At 39.9% G+C, this 19,283-nt stretch overlaps 1 protein-coding gene across 1 annotated transcript in view; it reads left to right on the forward strand.

The window, feature by feature from the left end:
• The window catches only part of CNTNAP1 (contactin associated protein 1), a 49,630-nt gene that overhangs the window by 6,373 nt on the left and 23,974 nt on the right, over nucleotides 1-19,283 (forward strand). The window contains exons 4-8 of the mRNA XM_007431991.4: nucleotides 10,230-10,377; nucleotides 11,039-11,242; nucleotides 13,757-13,941; nucleotides 14,200-14,343; nucleotides 16,273-16,546. Of these exons, the coding sequence (XP_007432053.1) occupies nucleotides 10,230-10,377; nucleotides 11,039-11,242; nucleotides 13,757-13,941; nucleotides 14,200-14,343; nucleotides 16,273-16,546 (955 nt within the window). The remainder of the gene's footprint in view (nucleotides 1-10,229; nucleotides 10,378-11,038; nucleotides 11,243-13,756; nucleotides 13,942-14,199; nucleotides 14,344-16,272; nucleotides 16,547-19,283) is intronic.

Consider the following 19,283-nt stretch of genomic DNA (forward strand, 5'->3'; position numbering starts at 1 on the left):
CTAAGGTTTATTTTGAATCAAGTTGTATGATCTCTAGAACATTTTTTTTCTGCTTTGTTCTGCTTTTGTAATGATGTTAGCAGTTTTATTATAATCTGATTTACCATGCTGTCTCATTGGGTTCTTTTTGTGGCATGTGGATCAATTATTTAGTTTGTGATGAGGTATGAATTTAATTTTACACTTGCAGACATGATGCTGTGATGTAATGTTGTACAAGCACTCTTGTTGCTCATAAAATTTTTCACTACCTGAAAAGTGTGAAAGGTAATATCCTGCATGTGTTTTAGATTACAATTCCCATCATCTCTGTTAGCCTGGCTGGAGGCAGTAATTTCAAACTAATAGAAAAACTACCCATTGTGATTAAGCTATCCAAGTCCTAGTCAGTTGGGGAACCATGTGTATAATGTAGAATTTTTGTAGAAGGTGGCATGCAAAATGCATGAACATTTAAGGTTAATTCAAGAAAAAATCACCCAATTAAGCATTTGCCTATTAATGTGAGCTATATTTTATAGTCAACCCATTGCATTTCTCGCAAGCCATGCTACAGTATAATATTGTGGTTAGGTTATGAACCTAAAACAAGGGAGATCCAGGTTCAAGCTGAGATTCCATCATGGCAGTCTGTATCTCTCAGCCAATCTTTCTCACGGGATTGTTGTGGGAATAAATTGGAAGGGGAAGCACTATCCATATCATTTGGAGCTCATGGAAAGATATATCTAAAAAAAATAAGTGATGCATCATTTGAGATAGTTAAGTTTGACTTAACTAACAAAACATTTTTATTTTGTTTCATGCTCTCCTTCCAGGTTCTATTCAGTAAAGTGTCTGTACAAGACTGATTGTGAAGTTTTCTGACTATAATCTGATTTTCTATTTCCAAAGTGAGAGACTAGAATCAGTCTTAACATCCCACATAACAAGAGTAGACAGTTTTTTCTGTGGTTGAGACAGCATGTTTTAAAATTTATTTTTCATCCTCTGGAGGTTGCAAAGACATGGGGGTGAGGTGATGGTGTCACTGTAGGGTTGGGCTATCCCCCCTTTTGCGTATATGTTTTTTTCCCTTCAGCATATTAGGAACATCAAGTCTGTTGGAAGGTCTACGCACCTATTTTACTCTTTAATGGGGTGGTAATTTAACTCTTTGCTCTTGAAGTTCTCCATAAGCCTCAAGAAAGGGAGCTTACACTTCATACAATTATTTTATATGACATGTTATCACTATATGTGAAGCCAGTGACAATATCCAGGGCAGTACTAAAACTGAACACAAATTTCCAACATCAGTCTGTGCCACAAAGATTTTTATCATGTAGCGTTCACATTGGGATTTTTATGGTTTGTGTTTCAAATCCCTGGTGTACAAAGAATGCCACTTGCCTCTCTCTCTAGCCTCTCTGTCCCCAGTGCTTCTCATGATCCATTCTTACCTTTGCATTATGCAACAGAATATGCATCTGATTCAGGAGGTCAAATGCTGTTTTCTTTGGGTGATTTTGGTAAGTTGGCAAGCAATCTCACTTCATTCTGGAAGTTCCTGTGAATGTGAGGACTGTAACTTCTCTGAAGCTGCAAATTTCTTCTGGTCTTCCCAATTGAGCTTCTGCAGATAATAGAAGATTTTCTGTTGCTGTTCCTGTATAGTTGCTGATTCTGATCAATCCTTCTGATCATCTAATTTAATTTGCACTTGGAACCTTGGATACAATTCTGCCAAATTAAACATTGTTACTGAAGTGGATGTATTAGGCTGACTTTGTGTAGACTTTCTTGAAATCAGTCTAGTGATAATACAAGTTTCTTTCCAAAGTTGTACTAGACTGTATTTATGGCATGGATGGGACTTGCTCTATAATTGAATAAAACTAAGAATGGATCTTCCTGTGGGAGAAGACACTTTGAAGGATGGAGATAATGAGAGCTGGTTGTAATGTGAGTAAAATGATGCTTCTCTGCAAGCTGTGCAAATGCTTTCCCTGTGGGGCATTACCTGTTAGGAGGGAGGGAGATCATCAGAACCTCCCCATTTAGCCATTGTGTTTTAAAAACAAATTATAACAATATATTATGTATGACTGGCCATGCTCGCAGTTTTGAGATACCTGGAAAAATAATCTATAATAACTATGACTTCTGAATTCATAAATAACAGTTTTGCTTGTTTTCCAGGGTCTATCTGGCATAGGTGTGATTATCAGTGTTTTTCTCCGTTGAGATTTATTCTTTTGGCAAAAATCACAGCCAATTACAAATATTTTGAAACTTTGGCCCAGCTGTGGCTATCAAAGAGGTAGTCTTGCATGTTCTCTGCTTTTAGTGATGTTTATTGGCCTCATGAAGTTTTTCTGGTACTTCTTATCATGTCCTAGTAGAGATAACAATTTTGACACCATCAAGAATTAGACCCTGTGACAGGCAAAGAATTGAGTGCATTAGCCATGCTTTGTGCAATCATTTTATATAAAATTTAATATTGTTTGCTTCTCTGGACCAAAAATCTCTGCTCCTTCCAAAAGTTGAATTGAATTTGGATCAAAATGTTTTAGTGGAACAAAGCATCTGCTACAACAAATATTTTGCCTGGATGATATTTAGCATGAGGATTATGTCTCATCCTAGAGAACTGTTGCTTCAAATAGTCTGTGGTCATGTTGATCCTCAGTAAGACTATAGATGAAGATGTCATCCAGGAAAACTGAAATTCCCTCCAAGAAGTGCAGACATTTCCCTTTGGAGAAACTTGGAAATACTAGAAATCTCAAAATATAATATTTTAAAGAAAAGCTTTCAACAAGAGTTAATAAACGTAATCCATGTAGGAGAATCTGGATCTATCTAATCTACCAGAATCCACTAGAAGCATCAAGCAGTAAAAATTGAGCATCTGAAAAATGCAGAAGAATCTCATCTGTAAGCATACCTCCTTTTACAGGTCTACGATATGTGAATTGTGTCATGTTTCTTGAGCACAGGTGTTATTCATGGACAGCAGTCTGTGTTCTGTAACTGTGTTTCAATCATTCCTTATTTATTTATTTGATTTATATAACTGCCCATCTCACATATGTGACTCTGGGCAGCTTACAATAAAATAGATAAAAACAAATAAAATATATAATATGAAATAAAAACACATAACAGCTGAACATCATAAAATAACCATCAACAAAGCCAAGATATAGGTTCTATTACACTTCCAGGGTACCAGGTCCAGGCACAAACCCAAGTTTGTAGGGCCTTGCAAAAGGCCAGCAAAGTCGGGGCTAACCTAATCTCAGGTGGAATGATGTTCCTCAGGCTGGATGCCATGGCAGAAAAGGCTCTCCTCCTGGGCCCTGCCAGCCGACACTCTCGGTATATCTACTCTCTTGTGGCTTTACTTTTTAAATGGCATTCTAGCTATATAGAATGTATATGGAATACAGTTGTGTGAAAAAGAAAGTACACCCTCTTTGAGTTCTGTGGTTTTACGTATCAGGACATAATAATCATCTGGTCCTTAGCAGTTTTCAAAAGTAGGTAAATTCAACCTCAGATGAACAACAACACATGACATATTACACCATGTCATCATTTATTTTACAAAAAGAAAGCCAAAATGGAGAAGCCATGTGTGAAAAACTAAGTACACCTTATGATTCAATAGCTTGTAGAACCACCTTTATCAGCAATAACTTGAAGTAATCATTTTCTGTATGGCTTATCAGTCTCTTACATTGTTGTGGAGGAGTTTTGGCCCTCTCTTCTTTACAATATTGCTTCAGTTCATTGAGGTTTGCAGGCATTTGTTTATGCACAGCTCTCTTGAGGTCTTGCCACAGCATTTCAGTCGGGTTGAGATCTGGACTTCGACTGGGCCATTGCAACACCTTGATTCTTTTCTTTTTCAGCCTTTCTGTTGTAGATTTGCTGGTGTGCTTGGGATCGTTGTCCTTTTGCATGACCCAATGTCGGCCAAGCTTTAGCTGTTGGGCAGATGGCCTCACATTTGACTCTAGAATACTTTGGTATACAGAGGAGTTCATGATCGACTCAATGACTGCAAGATGCCCCGGTCCTGTGGCTGCAAAACAAGCCCAAATCATCCCTCCACCACCATGCTTGATGGTTGGTATGAGATGTTTGTGCTAATATGTTGTGTTTGGTTTTCGCCAAACGTGGCGCTGTGCATTATGGCCAAACATCTCCACTTTGGTCTCCTCTGTCCAAAGGACAGTGTTCCAGAAGTCTTGTGATTTGTTCAGATGCAACTTTGCAAACCTAAGCCGTGCTGCCATGTTCTTTTTAGAGAGCAGAGGCTTTCTCCTGGCAACCCTTCCAAACAAACCATACTTGTTCAGTCTTTTTCTAATTGTACTGTCATGAACTTTAACATTTCACATGCTAACTGAGGCCTGTAGAGTCTGAGATGTAACTCTTGGATTTTTTGCAATTTCTCTGAGCATTGCATGGTCTGACCTTGGGATGAATTTGCTGGGACGTCCACTCCTGGGAAGATTGGCAACTGTCTTGAATGTTTTCAACTTGTAATCTTCCGCACTGTAGAATGATGGACTTTAAATTGTTTGGAAGTGGCCTTATAACCCTTCCCAGATTGATGGGCAGCAACAATTGCTTCTCTAAGATCATTGCTGATGTCTTTACTCTTTGGCATTGTGTTAACACACACCTCAGTACTCAAGACCAGCAAACTCCTAAAATTTCAGCTTTTATAGAGGTAGTCACACTTCCTGATGATCGATTGATCAAGGGCATTTGATTAGCAGCACCTGGCTGCTACTTAGCCTCTTCATACCTGTGGGAGCAGTAAGGGTGTACTTAGTTTTTCACATGTGGCTTCTCCATTTTGGCTTTCTTTTTGTAAAATAAATGATGACATGGTGTAATATGTCATGTGTTGTTGTTCATCTGAGGTTGTATTTACCTACTTTTGAGAACTGCTAAGGACCAGTTGATTTTTATTATGTCCTGATACATAAAACTATAGAACTCAAAGAGGGTGTACTTTCCTTTTCACACGACTGTAGCTCCTTCCTTTGTTGGAGGAATACTTATGGTTCTTACGCTAGCACTGTGGCGAGTTCTTCCCCATGACACACTAGGATACTGCAACAGATGCCCCTGAGCTGATAAGATTGGGGAACTGACCAGTAGCATGTATTTTTAATATTTGAGTACTGCCTCTAAAATACTGCTGGCAATATTAATCCTTGCTGCTTGACCTTGCAGGGGATGTAGTAGTCAGGAGATGAGACAAGCCCTAGAAGTATTTACAGTTGCAAGAAAAAGTATGTGAACCTTTTGGAATTTCATGGTGTTCTGCATTAATTTGTCATAAAATGTGATCTGACTGTCATCTAAGTCAAAAGTATTGACAAATATAATGTGCCTAAAATAACTCTTCACACAGTTTTATCAGCTTTTGAATGAGCTTTTAATGCACACTGCGCAGCCATTGATTTACAAAGATGCTTCCTGTGATTTGGCAGAAACATACATCTGTACAGTTAGTCTCCCAAATAAATGCTTATTGAATCTCTATTTTTTTTTGCATTGTCTCTCACTGCTCAAATATAACAGTCTTATGATCCATTTTCTTACATTTATGGCATTTAACAATCTTACCAAAATATTCTGCCCTCTTTGTGTATCTTTTTCCACAATAAGTATGTCTAAAGCCCTTAAATTGGATTAATGTAGTGCCTTAATCATGAGGTAAAGTTTTTGTGGCCTGGGTTTCTATCTGCACCCTCTTTTACAAACTAGTTTGGGTGGCTAGAGCCCCATTAAGATTTCATGATCCTAGACCTGGGCCTGCCCCCTGATCCTTTCAAGATTTGTTATCATCTGCATAGCTTCTCCCAAGTTAAAGTCATTTGGGATAAATCCTTGTCCCAAATACCCACAACCACCCTGGCTCGATAGTTTCATTTCTCCAAAGTCACAGTCGTCTGCTTTCTCATTCAGCTATCTTATGCAGGCTCAGTAGATTCCCCAGCTTCTGTTCATGAGTTAGTTTTGTCTTGGGCTCAAAATATTCATCAGATTTTGATAAGCAAAGCAGAGCAAAACAAATAGTGATCCTTATCTGCAGCACTACAAAAGTGGAAGGTTTTAAAATGTGTTCTGCCTGTGGTCCCATGGCAGGAAGGAGGACACTGAAGCAGTGTCTTTTATTGGGACCAAGAAATATGCCTTCTCTGTCATGGTACCTGCCCTCCAGAATAGCATCCTCCTAGAGATCTCTGTGGCTCCCACCCTAATGATGTTCCGAAAGTCTGTGAAAATTTGCCTGTGGGACAGGGTGGCTGATGAGCACCTGTTGGGTGTGTTTTTTGTTTTGTTTCGTTTTCTGTTGTCTTCTGGATGCCTATGACCTTTTTCTTAATTTTTATTGTTCTTGCTTTTGAAGTGTAAGCCATCCAGGGTCATTTGGAGTCAGGTGATCTCTAAATTAAATAATAAACAAAGCTGGATTTTTCTTTTTGCATTCAGTTTGGTAGCAGTCCTGCAGCAGGAGAAACTTTGCTTCCATTCAGGCCATCAGTAAGCTTCTAAATTAGCAAACCTTTGGAGTGGAAAATGTTAGCCTCGCTAGGCCTCTAAACTGCACATCTTCAGGCTTCACAAGGGAGTTCTACTATGAGTTCCTCCTTGGAGTAATCTCTAGATGCCTGACACCATGTTTATTCTTGATAAAGTGTCCTCAGACTGTCAGTTGAACAATGAGAATGTAGTTTGTTTACTGGAACAATAATAAAATATCCACAGTAGAAGATTGGATTATAACATTGATGGAGCTTGCAGAAATGGCAAAACTGACCTGTCTGGTCAGGGAAAAAATGATAGAGACTTTTGTATTAAAAAAAAAAAAAGACTGGAAGCCTTACATGGACTTTTTGTTGAAAGAAGAAAAGACTGAACTGATGATTTATGGATTTGGCAATTAAAAAGGGTTAAAGAGAGAGGGGAAAGAGTAAGATGGCAATTACTTGATAGAAAGAAGAGCAGAAATCACAATTCTATGTTTTCTTTCTTTTTTTCATTTCATTTCTTTCCTTTTTTCCTATCTTCTTTTTTTACTTATTTTCCTTTAATTTTTATACTTGTATTGAAAAGTTCTAATGAAAATTATAATAATTAAAAAAGAATGTAGTGTATTTACAATAATTATATTAAATAAATTATTTACAGTTGGTGCACCCTATTTTGTCATAGGCAGAATGCTGGCACATGATGCTGTCCTTATTTGCAGCGTGCAGGACAGCGATTGGTGGATTTCCTAATTTTGTTTCCCTCCCTTCTACCAAACATCACCAGATGACAGGAAAATACCCATCAGTTCCTCTTTTTAACATGGGATGCTGCTGGGGCTAGTCCTCAGGAGGAGGTGAGCTTTGATACATCGGCCAAACTCACTCTGGTTTAGTATGGTTGTGTATGGTTGTGTATCAGCTGATGGGCTGGCTGGTTTTGAACATAGATCTAGCGCTCTTCTAGACAAGCACTAAAATCAAATTCAAAACGAGCTGAGCACAGTTTTGGCACTATGTTAGCAGAGCACTAAACCCTTGTTCAGAAAGGTCCTGACTACTAGCTGATATCACCTAATAGTTGGGGTTCTTTTGAACATGGATTTATTTCTGTTCTACAAGAGTGCTAAACCAGCATTGAAAAGCATCCTGGTCTACAGTTGACAGGTGCAGGGATGACTCTCCATCTCCTGCTTCCTATGTAGCCCTTCTCCCCTCCCTGCTACCACCAACAATTAATTAGTGTCTAGGCTGGCTCACAGCTCCCTGGGCTGGGGATTGCTTCAGAGATCAGGCATGTACAGGGGAGTGAGGCCAATTTGAAAGAACCAGAGTCTCATGCTGCCCAAAGTGGAATGATTCTGGAATACAGTATTCAGGGTCTGGAGAGGAGGGATCATGCCCACAGCTGCCTAAAGGGGCCAATAGGTGCTGGGCCCCTTGTGGGATTGTCCGACTGTGCCACTGACAGAAGTATGTCAGATTGTATCCATGCAAAGCCTGTTTTAATAAGGGTGAAATACTATAACATATGTACCGTTAAGGATGATTTATGTTTGCCTCTGATCTCACTTGGGAATCAGATGAAGGCACTGACATAAGGATGCAATAAGAAAGTGGTTGTTGGGGCATGTTTATGCCACAGTGAGGTAATCTTAGTCTGCTTTCCCTATAAGAAAGCCCAGCCTACTCTTTCTGGGTTTTTTTCCCCCCTGGGTTCTTTCTCTTGCAATATAGGCAATTCTTCACTGATTAGAATCACATTTCACTACAAAGTTTGCAAATCCATCAAAATATAATATAGTTTATTTTATTTAGTGCAAGGTGGGCAAATTAAGGCTCCAGGTCTATATGTCGCTCCAGACCAGGCTTTCCAACTACATTGATCACAAATTAATGACATGGTTTCCCATCAATTTGAAATAGTAAACATAGAAACTGTAATACAAGTTGTAAAATAGGCTTAACATAGGGTGTGTGTGTGCGCGCGAGAGAGAGACTCCCAATCCTTCTGAAAAACTCAGGAAAAAGTGTTCATGGACCTACCAATTAACATATTTAGGTCCCTCTGCTATTTTAGGTGTAGATCCCAGGCATGCACTAACATTAGCTTAGCATTTTGTGCAAACCAACAATTGCAGTTTCTCAGCCATGGTTTATAGCCTGGTGTTATATGAAGCCAGCCAAACACGATTTATTCAGCAAAATGTGATTAAACTCTATGGCTTTGCTTGATATAAGAACTCAGTCAAAGGGAAGAGAAAGGAAGGATCATCTCACTTCGTTTTGCTCCATTCTGCCTATAACGTGCTTCTGCCCAATTCACCAGGGGCATATGATTCAGGATGGAACACTTATTCTTGTGGGAAAGAAGACTTTGATCTTCCTGTTTTAGCAGAAACAGTCCACAGTGAGTTCAGATTCATGTGCTTCCTACTGCATTACTTTGTGCAGGCAAGAAGAGGCATTTGGAAGCTTTCACTTCTGCTTTTGCAGAGGGAGAATCATGTGCAACATTTTGCTGGGAATTTTGAATTATGGTTTGTTGAGTACTCCATAGTGATGCATCATACTAAGCCTTTAATAAAGTACTCATTTATGAGTAAATGATACATCAGGAAAGCTATGATAAATTGGAATGATAAATTGAACTAATTTAATCATTAAGACAATTGAATTAACTATATTTTGACAAATAACTGGGCAAGGAAGAAAAGAATGGCAAGGGGAGAACAGTGGAGGGAAGGAGAGGAGGTATGGTTAGGTTAATTGCCCATCATCACTGCATCTGGTTCTTCTTCAGAATGGGAGATGGCTGGTTACAGATCAAAGGTTACGCACTCCAGTTCTCATATTGCACTAATCCCTAACACGAACTGGCTTTGGCTTAATGTGATTATGAGGCAGTCCACTATAGGTGGTTCAACAAGCTATAGTTTTAAAAATCCTTGTTTAGTATTATATATGAGCGCTGCTAGATTTTAACTCTATTCAGAATGGCTTGCATCCTTTAATTGCTTTTATAGATATGTATTCTATTTATATCTGTCATCTTGAAACAGGGTTTTTTTGCAGGTGTGTGCATGCATGCAGACAGAGACAGAGAGAGGATTAATCCTCTCAAAGCAAATTGAGTTCAAATGAAGCCATAATTGGCTGCTTGATATGTTTTCAGAAGAAAGAGACAATGATTGAAAGATGGATCCTTTTTGCCTTTTTTTGCTGCACCCAGTACCTATTAAAATAAGTTATTCAACCCAAAATACATTCAGTTGTTGTTGTTTCTTTGCTGTAATACATCTAATACATATTGAAAACTTATTTTAGAAGCTGTGTGAGACTTTTGTGATGGGAATGAAGAATGTAAGGAGATACCGTAAAGCAAGAATTTATTTCTTCTATCTCATTATTGTATATTATACTCCATCTGGCTATAAAAGCTTGGCAGAAGCCCTTCCCCAAGTGACTATCCAAATCTTCTATAACTGGGATGGTAGAAACTGAACCTCAGACTTGCAATGTGAAATATATGAGTTGTTTCTTATTTCTTGTTGGTCCCCTGTGTCTCCCCTCATTTGTGAAATCCAAGATCTCATATTTATGCTGTATTAAAAGCCCAAGCATTCTTAACAGCCACATCCTGAGTAGCATTTCCAACTCTTGCTTTTCTTCTTTCTCACCTAGACATTTTTTGGCAATGTAAATTCTAGTGGTGTGGTCAGTCATGACCTGCATTACCCCATTTTGGCTCGCTACCTCCGGATCATTCCTGTGGCTTGGAATCCACACGGCACTATTGGCTTACGGGTTGGCCTTTATGGCTGCTATTACGGTAAGTGATTCTGCTGAGAATAACTTCCTTTAGCTGAAGTATAGAATGCCTGGAAATGTGGAAGGTATAAGGCAAAAGTTATTCTTTTTCCCTTTCTCTTTTCAGAAAAAGGATAATGGGGGGCGTGAGTGGGATGCGAGTGGAATTTGAAGTGCTTGTCTTCCTGTTTATACAATATCCACTTAGGGAGAGGGTATCTAAAATAATACATGAAACAGATCAGTCTTTGCCATTATGGCAGAGGTGCAAAAGTATCCTTGGAGAAAATACTGAGACATTTATTCAGCCTTTTGTTATGAGGGGGAAATATAATTTACACATTTCTTTCTCCATTTTTCCTTCTTAAGCTGTGAGAGTAAAAAAAAAAAAAAAAGGAGGAAAAGAACTTGTTTCCAAGGGTTTTTTCCCCCAGGTGGAGTGTTTTGGTCAGGGTGGGGCCTGGTAAGTAGGAGCAACTGGGGCTCAGGAAACTGTTGCATGGCAGAGGACAAGAAAAACTTGATTCCTGACCTCGGCCCCTTCAGGAGTTTCAGACATGGAAACTTAGCATTGACCAAGATGCGAGTGATCTCATTTGGGATTGTGTTGGTTATGGTGAGCTGGGGGACACTTGGGGAAATGATTTGACTTGCAACAACTGTACTTTGGCTTTTTCCTGCAGATTCTGATATCTTATATTTTGATGGGGATGATGCCATTTCTTACCAGTTTCGCAGCAAAAAAGTCCGCTCCACTGAAGACATCATTGGGTTCAACTTCAAGACAATGGAGCGCGAGGGCATCTTAATGTATGCGGCAGGATCCCAGGGAGACTACATCAGTGTGGAACTGCAGCAGGCCCAGCTAGTTCTGAGCATAAGTCTTGGTGAGATCAGAAGGAAGAAGCATGTGCTTGGGAGCTGCCAGGCTCTTTGCTAATATGCCAGAAGAGGAGTGAAAAATGTTGGTGTAATTGGTAACATGAGCAAGTCCGAAGAATTTCCAGCTAATATTGCCATTTGGAAACTTTGAATGGGATTTTTGGGAGTACCAATACACCTGGAGGATCCAGGGTGGGATTCAATGTAAAGGTTCAAAGTAAAGGCGGGATAGATACTAAAAGGACATTTCACTCTTTGTCATTCCACTGAAATGAATATTCAGAACAATGAGTTAGGAGTTTGAATAAGTAGAAGTAAGGCCATGATTTTATTGGTGGTACTTAAAGAAAAGAAGGTATGCTAAGGGGCTTAACTTGGGTGTAGCTCAGTATAGAGTTTATAATTGGTTTCATCCCAGGCTCTAAAGGGCATTCTGAGAATTCCCTGAAGGCTTACTGTCCTTCCAGGGAAGAAGATGCTAGGTTAACTTAGCCTTTTACCTCCTTTGAATATGGCATGGATGAAGGATTAGAAATGAATTGTTTTCTGGCTACCTGGTCTAAGGCTTTTGCTCAAGTTGGGGGATAAAGCACCTCCTACCTGCTAGGTCTAGCACAGGTGTTCAGGTGAAGGTTGCTGTGCAGAAGATAATACATTAAGCCAACATGTGACTTATTGCCTGCTCCTTTATAGCAATAGAATCAGGCAGTATGAACCCCAGCGTGTTCAAGCCATTTAACTGTGACAGCCTATTTAAAGACATGATTTAGCACAATTCCTCTTTTTAATGTCAGATGTCGGAGGAGGGCCAAAAGGCAGGGTGGAGGGGGTGAAAAATAACTTTAAGCAAGCGCTAATCAAGGAGGGGAAGAAAACGTCCCCACAACCAGCGTGTGGCAATGCCATTGCATGTAGGAAGGGAATCAGTTATATGCGCTCCTAGAAGAGCACATATTATACTTCTGCTTTGTGAGTTGCTGCTGGTTTGCTTCCGGTCCAATTCAAGGTGCTGGTTTTGACTTTTAAAGCCCTTCATGGCATGGGGCTGGGTTACTTCAGAGACCACTGCTCCACGATTAGATCAGCCTATCCAATTAGATCTGGCAGGGAAGGTATGCTATGCATTCCATCGGCCAGGGACTTGCATTTGGTGGGTCCCAGGAGACGGGCCTTCTCTGCTGTGGCCCCATCCTTGTGGAACGTTCTCCCTCCTAAAGTTAGGCTCACCCCTTTCCTGCTGTCGCTTAGGAAGTCCCTCAAGACCTGGTTGTGTCATTGGGTCTCGGGGGGGGGGGTTGGGAACCGGAGACAATTCTTAGATGGCTCCACTGTAATTGATATTTAAAATTTTTGATAATGTTTTTATTTTAATAATCACTTTTTATCTTTTTATAATGCTTGTTTTTATCCACTTGTTATTTTATTTAATTGTTGTATACCGCCCAGAGTCACTTTGTCTAGATGGGCAGCTATATAAATGTGACATATAAATAAATAAATAAAATAAATCTGGGAGCCATGTACTACCGGAGAAAGGAGAGAAGGAAATTGTGTCAGGAGGTTTTGTAACCTCTGCCCTTTTTTCTCACAGCCAGTGCATGTTGAGCATCCAGCCAGGTCTCTGGCTTCTCCTTTTACTGATACTGATAGGCACCTGGTTTATACTGCCCAACAGGGGATGACCTGTGTCTCCATTCCCATGTGCAGCAAAAGCAAATTAATTTCCTCTTAGACTGCCATTAATCTCTGAATATTGATCAGGTTAGTTAGGCAGAAATATTGATTGTCTCATTCACAATATTCAAATCAGCCAAATTTATGCATGCAGACAGCAAAAATATGAGTGTTTTTTGGTGCTAAAAGCAGACAGAATGAAGTGGCTACTTGATCAGGTCTGCTCTAAACACCTCCTGCTTTGTATTAGGGCAAAGGTGCTGAAATTTAGGAAGGTCTGTTTACAGAACATTGGCACTGAACTACCGTGCACCGTACTTCAGTTAGTTAGCTAGCACATGTTTTGGTGTCCAAAGTTGTAAAATGATATGCTTATCTCTAAATACTGCCCATTCTATTCTGCAAACATATGTTGGTTTAATGAACTTTTTAGACATACAGTAAATGGCAAAGTCTTAGAAATGACTTGCCCCAGTTTCTTTTTCTTTTGTTTGAACAGATATTTGAAGATGTAACCAAGAAAAAGAGAAAAAGAAATTAAAGGAACAAAAAAAGAAATAGAAAGGAGATTTACAAGCTGTTTAAAACTGAAGTAGGATTTTCAAAATAACATTAATTAGTACTCCATGTAAAGATGATCTTATGTCAGTTTAACCCTTTTAAAACACTATTAAAATCAAATCAACATTCAGTAATTAACAAAGGCAGCCGATGTGGTAAGAATCATCAATCACAATAAATGGTTATCTAATCTGAGAATGTCTATCCTCATAATGAATCAGACAAAATCTAATATTTTGTTGACCTTATCTCTAATGCTTTTTTATATGTGTTTCTGCTGTCAGGTAACAGCTCATTAAACACCAGTGGAGGGGAGACAACAATGAAGTTGGGGAGCCTTTTGGATGACCAACATTGGCACCAATTTCGCCTTGATCGCTATAGAAAATATGTCAACTTCAGCCTGGATGGGGAGGTTCTGCAATTCCGTCTCAATGGGGAATTTGAGCAGCTTGACCTAGACACAGAGGTGATGTGCTTTGGAAGAATTTATACCTGTGATAATGCTGATCGGAGATATGAAATTTGAAACCAGCCGAAATGTTCCTTTCTACTTTTCCATGAAGTTGGTGTCTGCTGGGAACTGTAATGACCTTTAACCCTACATTCTCTGTGTTTCACTATGGCCACATAGTTAAAATTAAAATTAGAAATTTAAAAATTTCTTCATTAAAAATCAGAAACTTAATTGGCTCCCAGCTGAGGTATTGTCTTCTGTTTTCTGCAGGTCTTCTTTGGAGGAGTGAGAAACTATGAGAAACAGCGTCTTGTCTATAGGCCGAACTTCCGTGGCTGTCTGGAAAACATTGCCTACAACCTGGTCTTTATTACCAATTTAGCAAGACGTCGGCATCCCTCCATCCGGTTTGAGGTAAGAATTAATATAGGATCGGTCTAGGATCTATGGCAGCCTTCCCAACTTGGAAACCCTTCAGATATGTGGACTTCAGCTCTCAGAATTCCCCAGCCACTCTGGAAAGTTGAACTCCACACATCTGGAGGGTATCCAAGTTGGGAAAAGCTGGTCAGTGACAATGGAGAGATAAACTGGCTCTGTTGTAGTTGGAGGCAGGTCCTTACCCAGCAATCGCTAATCTCTGCTGAGTGTGTCCAGAAGCAGTTTCCGCTGATGTTGCTTTTGTCCTGTCATCAATCCTGCTGCCACCTGCACACCTGTTTTTCTGTTCTTATTTGATTGTAAGTGAATTGATTTTTCATACCTGTTCCTGGAAAGGAAGCTCCAGTATAATCTCCTCTAGGAAAACTGATGTTATGAAAGCAGTCCTGATGTTTCCACTTGGTAAGAAACGGGAAACAAAATTGGAAAGTTCAGATTGAACTGATGAATGTATGTGGAGAAAGTCAGCAAAATATCAAAGGGTTCATGTTGTGGAGAGACTGGAATCATATTTTATTATTTATTTTTAAAGTATTTTTACTCCACTCTTCAATGAAAAAGACTGCTAGAGTACCAAACACAATCAGTTAAAGTGAAGGGGCACTTGTCTGCTGACTTACAGTCTAAAAGATATATAAAAAGAATAAAAGAAAAAAGAAAAACAAATTCAGGCACCAATTCTTATAGTTAAATAGTAGTTTTTCTAACATTTGCTAACCAACAGCTCAGGATGATAGAGTGGTCCTACTTCCCACCTTTGTTTGCTGTACCTTGATGGAATAGTTACTGCCAGATGACAGTTCAAAGAAGAGTCTGATGGATCCAGTTTTCTGGCAGAAATGTATGTGTTTTGCATGCATTATTTGAGTTCTGCTGTGGATCCGTGCTAAGCCTAAATGTTTTGAAGGAACTGAAATTGCTCCCCAACTCTGAGAAATCTTTCTTGGCCTTTTTATTAAGCTCCTCTGTTTCCAAGACTTCACATGGTATTGTTCCCATGTTCTCAGCATGCAGTAATAGTTCGGTTGGGATAAGTCCCTCTATTTTAAAACGAAGCAAAGATTTTATAATGTGCAGAATTGAATGCCTCATAACATCGCTCACCTGTGGAGTTTTTTACAGGCTGATGAACTGGGGGATGCACATGTATGCATACCAATTTTGCATGTGTAATATGTGTGTGTGTGTGGCCCCATACACTTTCACACTGCCTCACACGCTTCATCATCTCCCTCCCTCTTCCCTCCCAACTACTCACTGTAAATTGACAAATTCTTACTGCTGTTAGCAAACCAGTGATCTAGTGAGTGGGTGAGTTGGCAGATGGGGACCAGACTGCTTCCTCTTTTGATACTGATGGCAGCAGCAATCAAACAGTCCAGTTCCTATTGGTTAGATGATCAGGATGATCCAGCTGGCTAGTGGGAAAAGTGGATGGGGCTCTCTGTCATTCCGAGGACTGCTTGACAGATACGTTGGGAGCTATGCTTTCCCTGGTCAAGAATGCTGGATATGTCAATAGCCAACTGCCACTTAATGCTAAGCATGAAAAAGAAAATATAAGAAGGGGCTGAAACCTCATCTGCCAGAAGGCAATAAGGCAGTAGTGTCTTCTGTCTTAATGTAAAAGAAAGATTCCTTGCTTACTGTGCTGTGTGGAGTCTCTGGAATGTTTCCAGAGCTAGCTAAAGGAGGGAGCCTGATAGAGACCTTTTTGGTGGCCAAGACTTCTATGGGGCTTCAGGCAGCAGATTGTCCACCACATATAAGGCATGTGGATATGGGAGCAAATGCATGTGGCCCTGCCTTAATGGACTGTCTTTCTAATGCCACCTTCCTTTGCTTTTGCTTTCCTCTGTGATTGCAACTGTGTTCTCTTCACTGTCTCTTTATTTGTTGCAGGGTCATGTGGGCCATTTCTGTCGGGACAACCTCTTGTTCCCCTTTACCTTTGCTGGGGTCAACAACTTCTTGCAGGTGCCCGGATATCCTCGGCGCGCTACACTGGCAGTCAGCTTCAGCTTCCGCACATGGGATGTTGTGGGGCTGCTTATGTACACATCCTTTGCTGATGACCTAGGCTGGCTTGAGATGGTGCTGAGTGATGGACAAGTCAATGTCACAATTGCTCAGCCCAAAACCAAGACCCAAACCAAGAAGCTGGAATTTGCAGCAGGTAAGCAGTGAAGAGAAGATGGTTAGGTTTAAGGTTAGTAAAAGGGCTCCAAGGTAAGGCTCCAAGGTAGACCATGTTCTTAATGTTGGAAGGGTGCTAGGTGCCCTGTGGGAGAGGGGAAGAGGAAGGTTGGTAGTGTTGGTTCCACTTGGAGGTGGATTACAGCTTGTTTGACTGCTTGCTTCTTGCCCGAGGACAAGAAAAATGAGTGATCTAAGGCAGAGATGGTTTTTTCCAGTTTAGTAACAAGCTGTAACTCTCCTTGGTGCAGGGAAGCTTTCTTACCTGGGCATATTCTCCGCCCCACCCTCACTGTTGGATCTGGTGGCAGTATAGGGCTAATGATGGAGAAAGCTGTAGTTGTAATGTTGCCTTCCTGATATTTCTGCTGGCTTTCAGCACAGGCTAATAAGTATGTTAGTCTTGCCTCCTCTCCTGTCCAAAGGTAGTAGTTGGCCTCAGGTGTTCCCATGCTAATTTCACCTTCTCACCAATGGATATCTGCTCCACAACTAATTGGTATATCAGAGGCTGGGCAGGCTATGCTTTGAAAGAGAGGAGATGGTGGCTGCCAGCAGGGCTTGAGATGCCTTTATGTGATTCATTCCAAAGGCCAGCTTCCCCTGGTGTTAATGGTAGTGAATAAAAAGTTACTGGGAGTAGGGGGTGTCTGCCTGATGGAGTCAGTTGGAACGGGGAAGAATCTCTGAGGTCTGGATGTTGAAGAGTTACCTTGAGGTGGCTGTTTTGAAATAAAGGCTTGTTTGGTGTTAATAAAATTGAAAGGCAATATATTAAAAGATGGCTTGGCTAAATCAGGGTTTCTCAATCTTTACAATTTTAAGATGTATGGACTCAACTCCCAGAATTCCCCAGCCAGCATATTAAAGTTGCCAAGGTTGAGAAGCATAATGTTCATTTTATTGAAAAGGTAATTATCTGCTCCTCCAGTAATAAAAAGCTCTCAAGCTCTTTTGGTGGTTCTTTCTTTTGGTGGTTTAGGTCAGAGTGGGCAGTGCGTGGTGCTCATTTGTGCCCCCCAAACATGCAAACTTTGGCCAACTTCCAGCAGGTCAGTTTCTGGTATGAAAATTCCAATATAAGAATGGAACCTAGTCTGCGGTGTCTCTGCATGCAGAAGATAACAATTCCTAGCCTCTAAACTATCTGCCAAATAGAGATTTTCCTGCTGAAATTCAGTGGCAATATGGTTAAAATTGTATTTATCAATTAATTATATGTTTATACCAGCCCAGTCATAGTGCAGTGAACAGTGGGCAGTAAGCAGTAATGACCCCAATAGAAAAGTCAAAAATAATAAATATAGTACAATCAAAATAAAATAAGATGTCATTATCACTAGCATTAAAGTTTGTTAAAAGCCCACCTAAAAAGAAAAGCTTTAAGAAGTTTGTTGAAGGCCAGGAGCAAGGGTGCCGAGGATATTTCTGGTGGCAGCATATTTCATAGTGAGGGGCCTGATTTCTAGCCTGTGTCCTCCTCCTTTCACAAGGAGGCAGGATCTTAAGCAGGTGCTTCCTAGATGTCCTACGGGATGAATAGAATAATTATGGACGTGAATAGGAGCTGGTGTGACTTGGGACGTGCCCATTTATAGTAGAGCAATGCCAAGATAAGGGTAGAAATGGGACATTTCAGTCCCTTTTTCTTCAAGGAGGTTACCACATCATCTTCAAATTAAAGGTATCTTGGACAATTAGGATACTGGAAAACAATTTGTGATCCACTGGCTAACTCAAAATGTCAGGCAAACATGCAAGCTTCCCACACTTAGTTTAGGTTGAGAAGATGTTTTTCTTTTCTTTTCTTTCCTTTATTATTAAAGGGTATAATGTTGTATGGTAGACAGCTAGAGTTTGGGAAGTTATAGAATTTCTGAAACCTCAGGTTTTGAGGTGAATTCAGCAAAGCTATTCTAGACATAACAATAACCTTGCCTTGAGTTGAGTTATAGGTTTCCATTTTTACCCTAGAGAAAAGATGCAAGATTAGCTTCATGAGAAACTTAAAAAAGGAAACAAATATCTTTCTATTTTAAGCTCCTAATATTTCCAATAGATCCAGCCTTGCCTTACTAAGAGTTGAAGCTTGTATCGAGTTAAGGCATTTAGCCAGCATTAGTAAATAATATATATAGTATTCATTAAAAATGTATAACTGGATTGTACCTAGATTGTAGAACAAGTACTTTCTTTGTCTAGGTGCATACTTTATTTATTAATTTTATATGGCTGCCGATCTCAGGTACATGACTTTGGGGGCTAACAATTAAAACAGAATAAAAACAAAATTGTAAATAGCATAAATAGCGGCTGAGCAACCAACCTACAACACTAACAATCATCCCAGTTAACACAACCAAGAAGTGGGTTCACCCACACCATCAGGACCCAAGGCTTAATGGCAAAACCAGTTCTTTAAGTCCAACCTCAATATTTGGATTGATGAACCAGTAGTGTGAATCACTGTCAGGGAGGGTCTGCTGTTCTTATGATGTAAAGATAATGTGAAAATAAATCATGTGGCTCTTTTGAATGATGCACCTTACCCAGATTTTGAAGCCAACCAAATGTGACAAGCTTGCAACTATTAGTTGAACACCTTGTGTCTATTCTTTTTAAAACAAATGCAGTTTGAAGAGAGGAGTCTGGTTGGAAAGACAATGTGGACAATTCTCTGGTTGCTTACCAGGTGCATGATTGATGTCTGTATTTAA

The sequence above is a fragment of the Python bivittatus genome, unplaced genomic scaffold (assembly GCF_059951505.1).
Source record: "Python bivittatus isolate LINGU-HERP-01145 unplaced genomic scaffold, Pbiv_v1 ctg000410_np1212, whole genome shotgun sequence".
NCBI lineage: Eukaryota > Metazoa > Chordata > Lepidosauria > Squamata > Pythonidae > Python > Python bivittatus.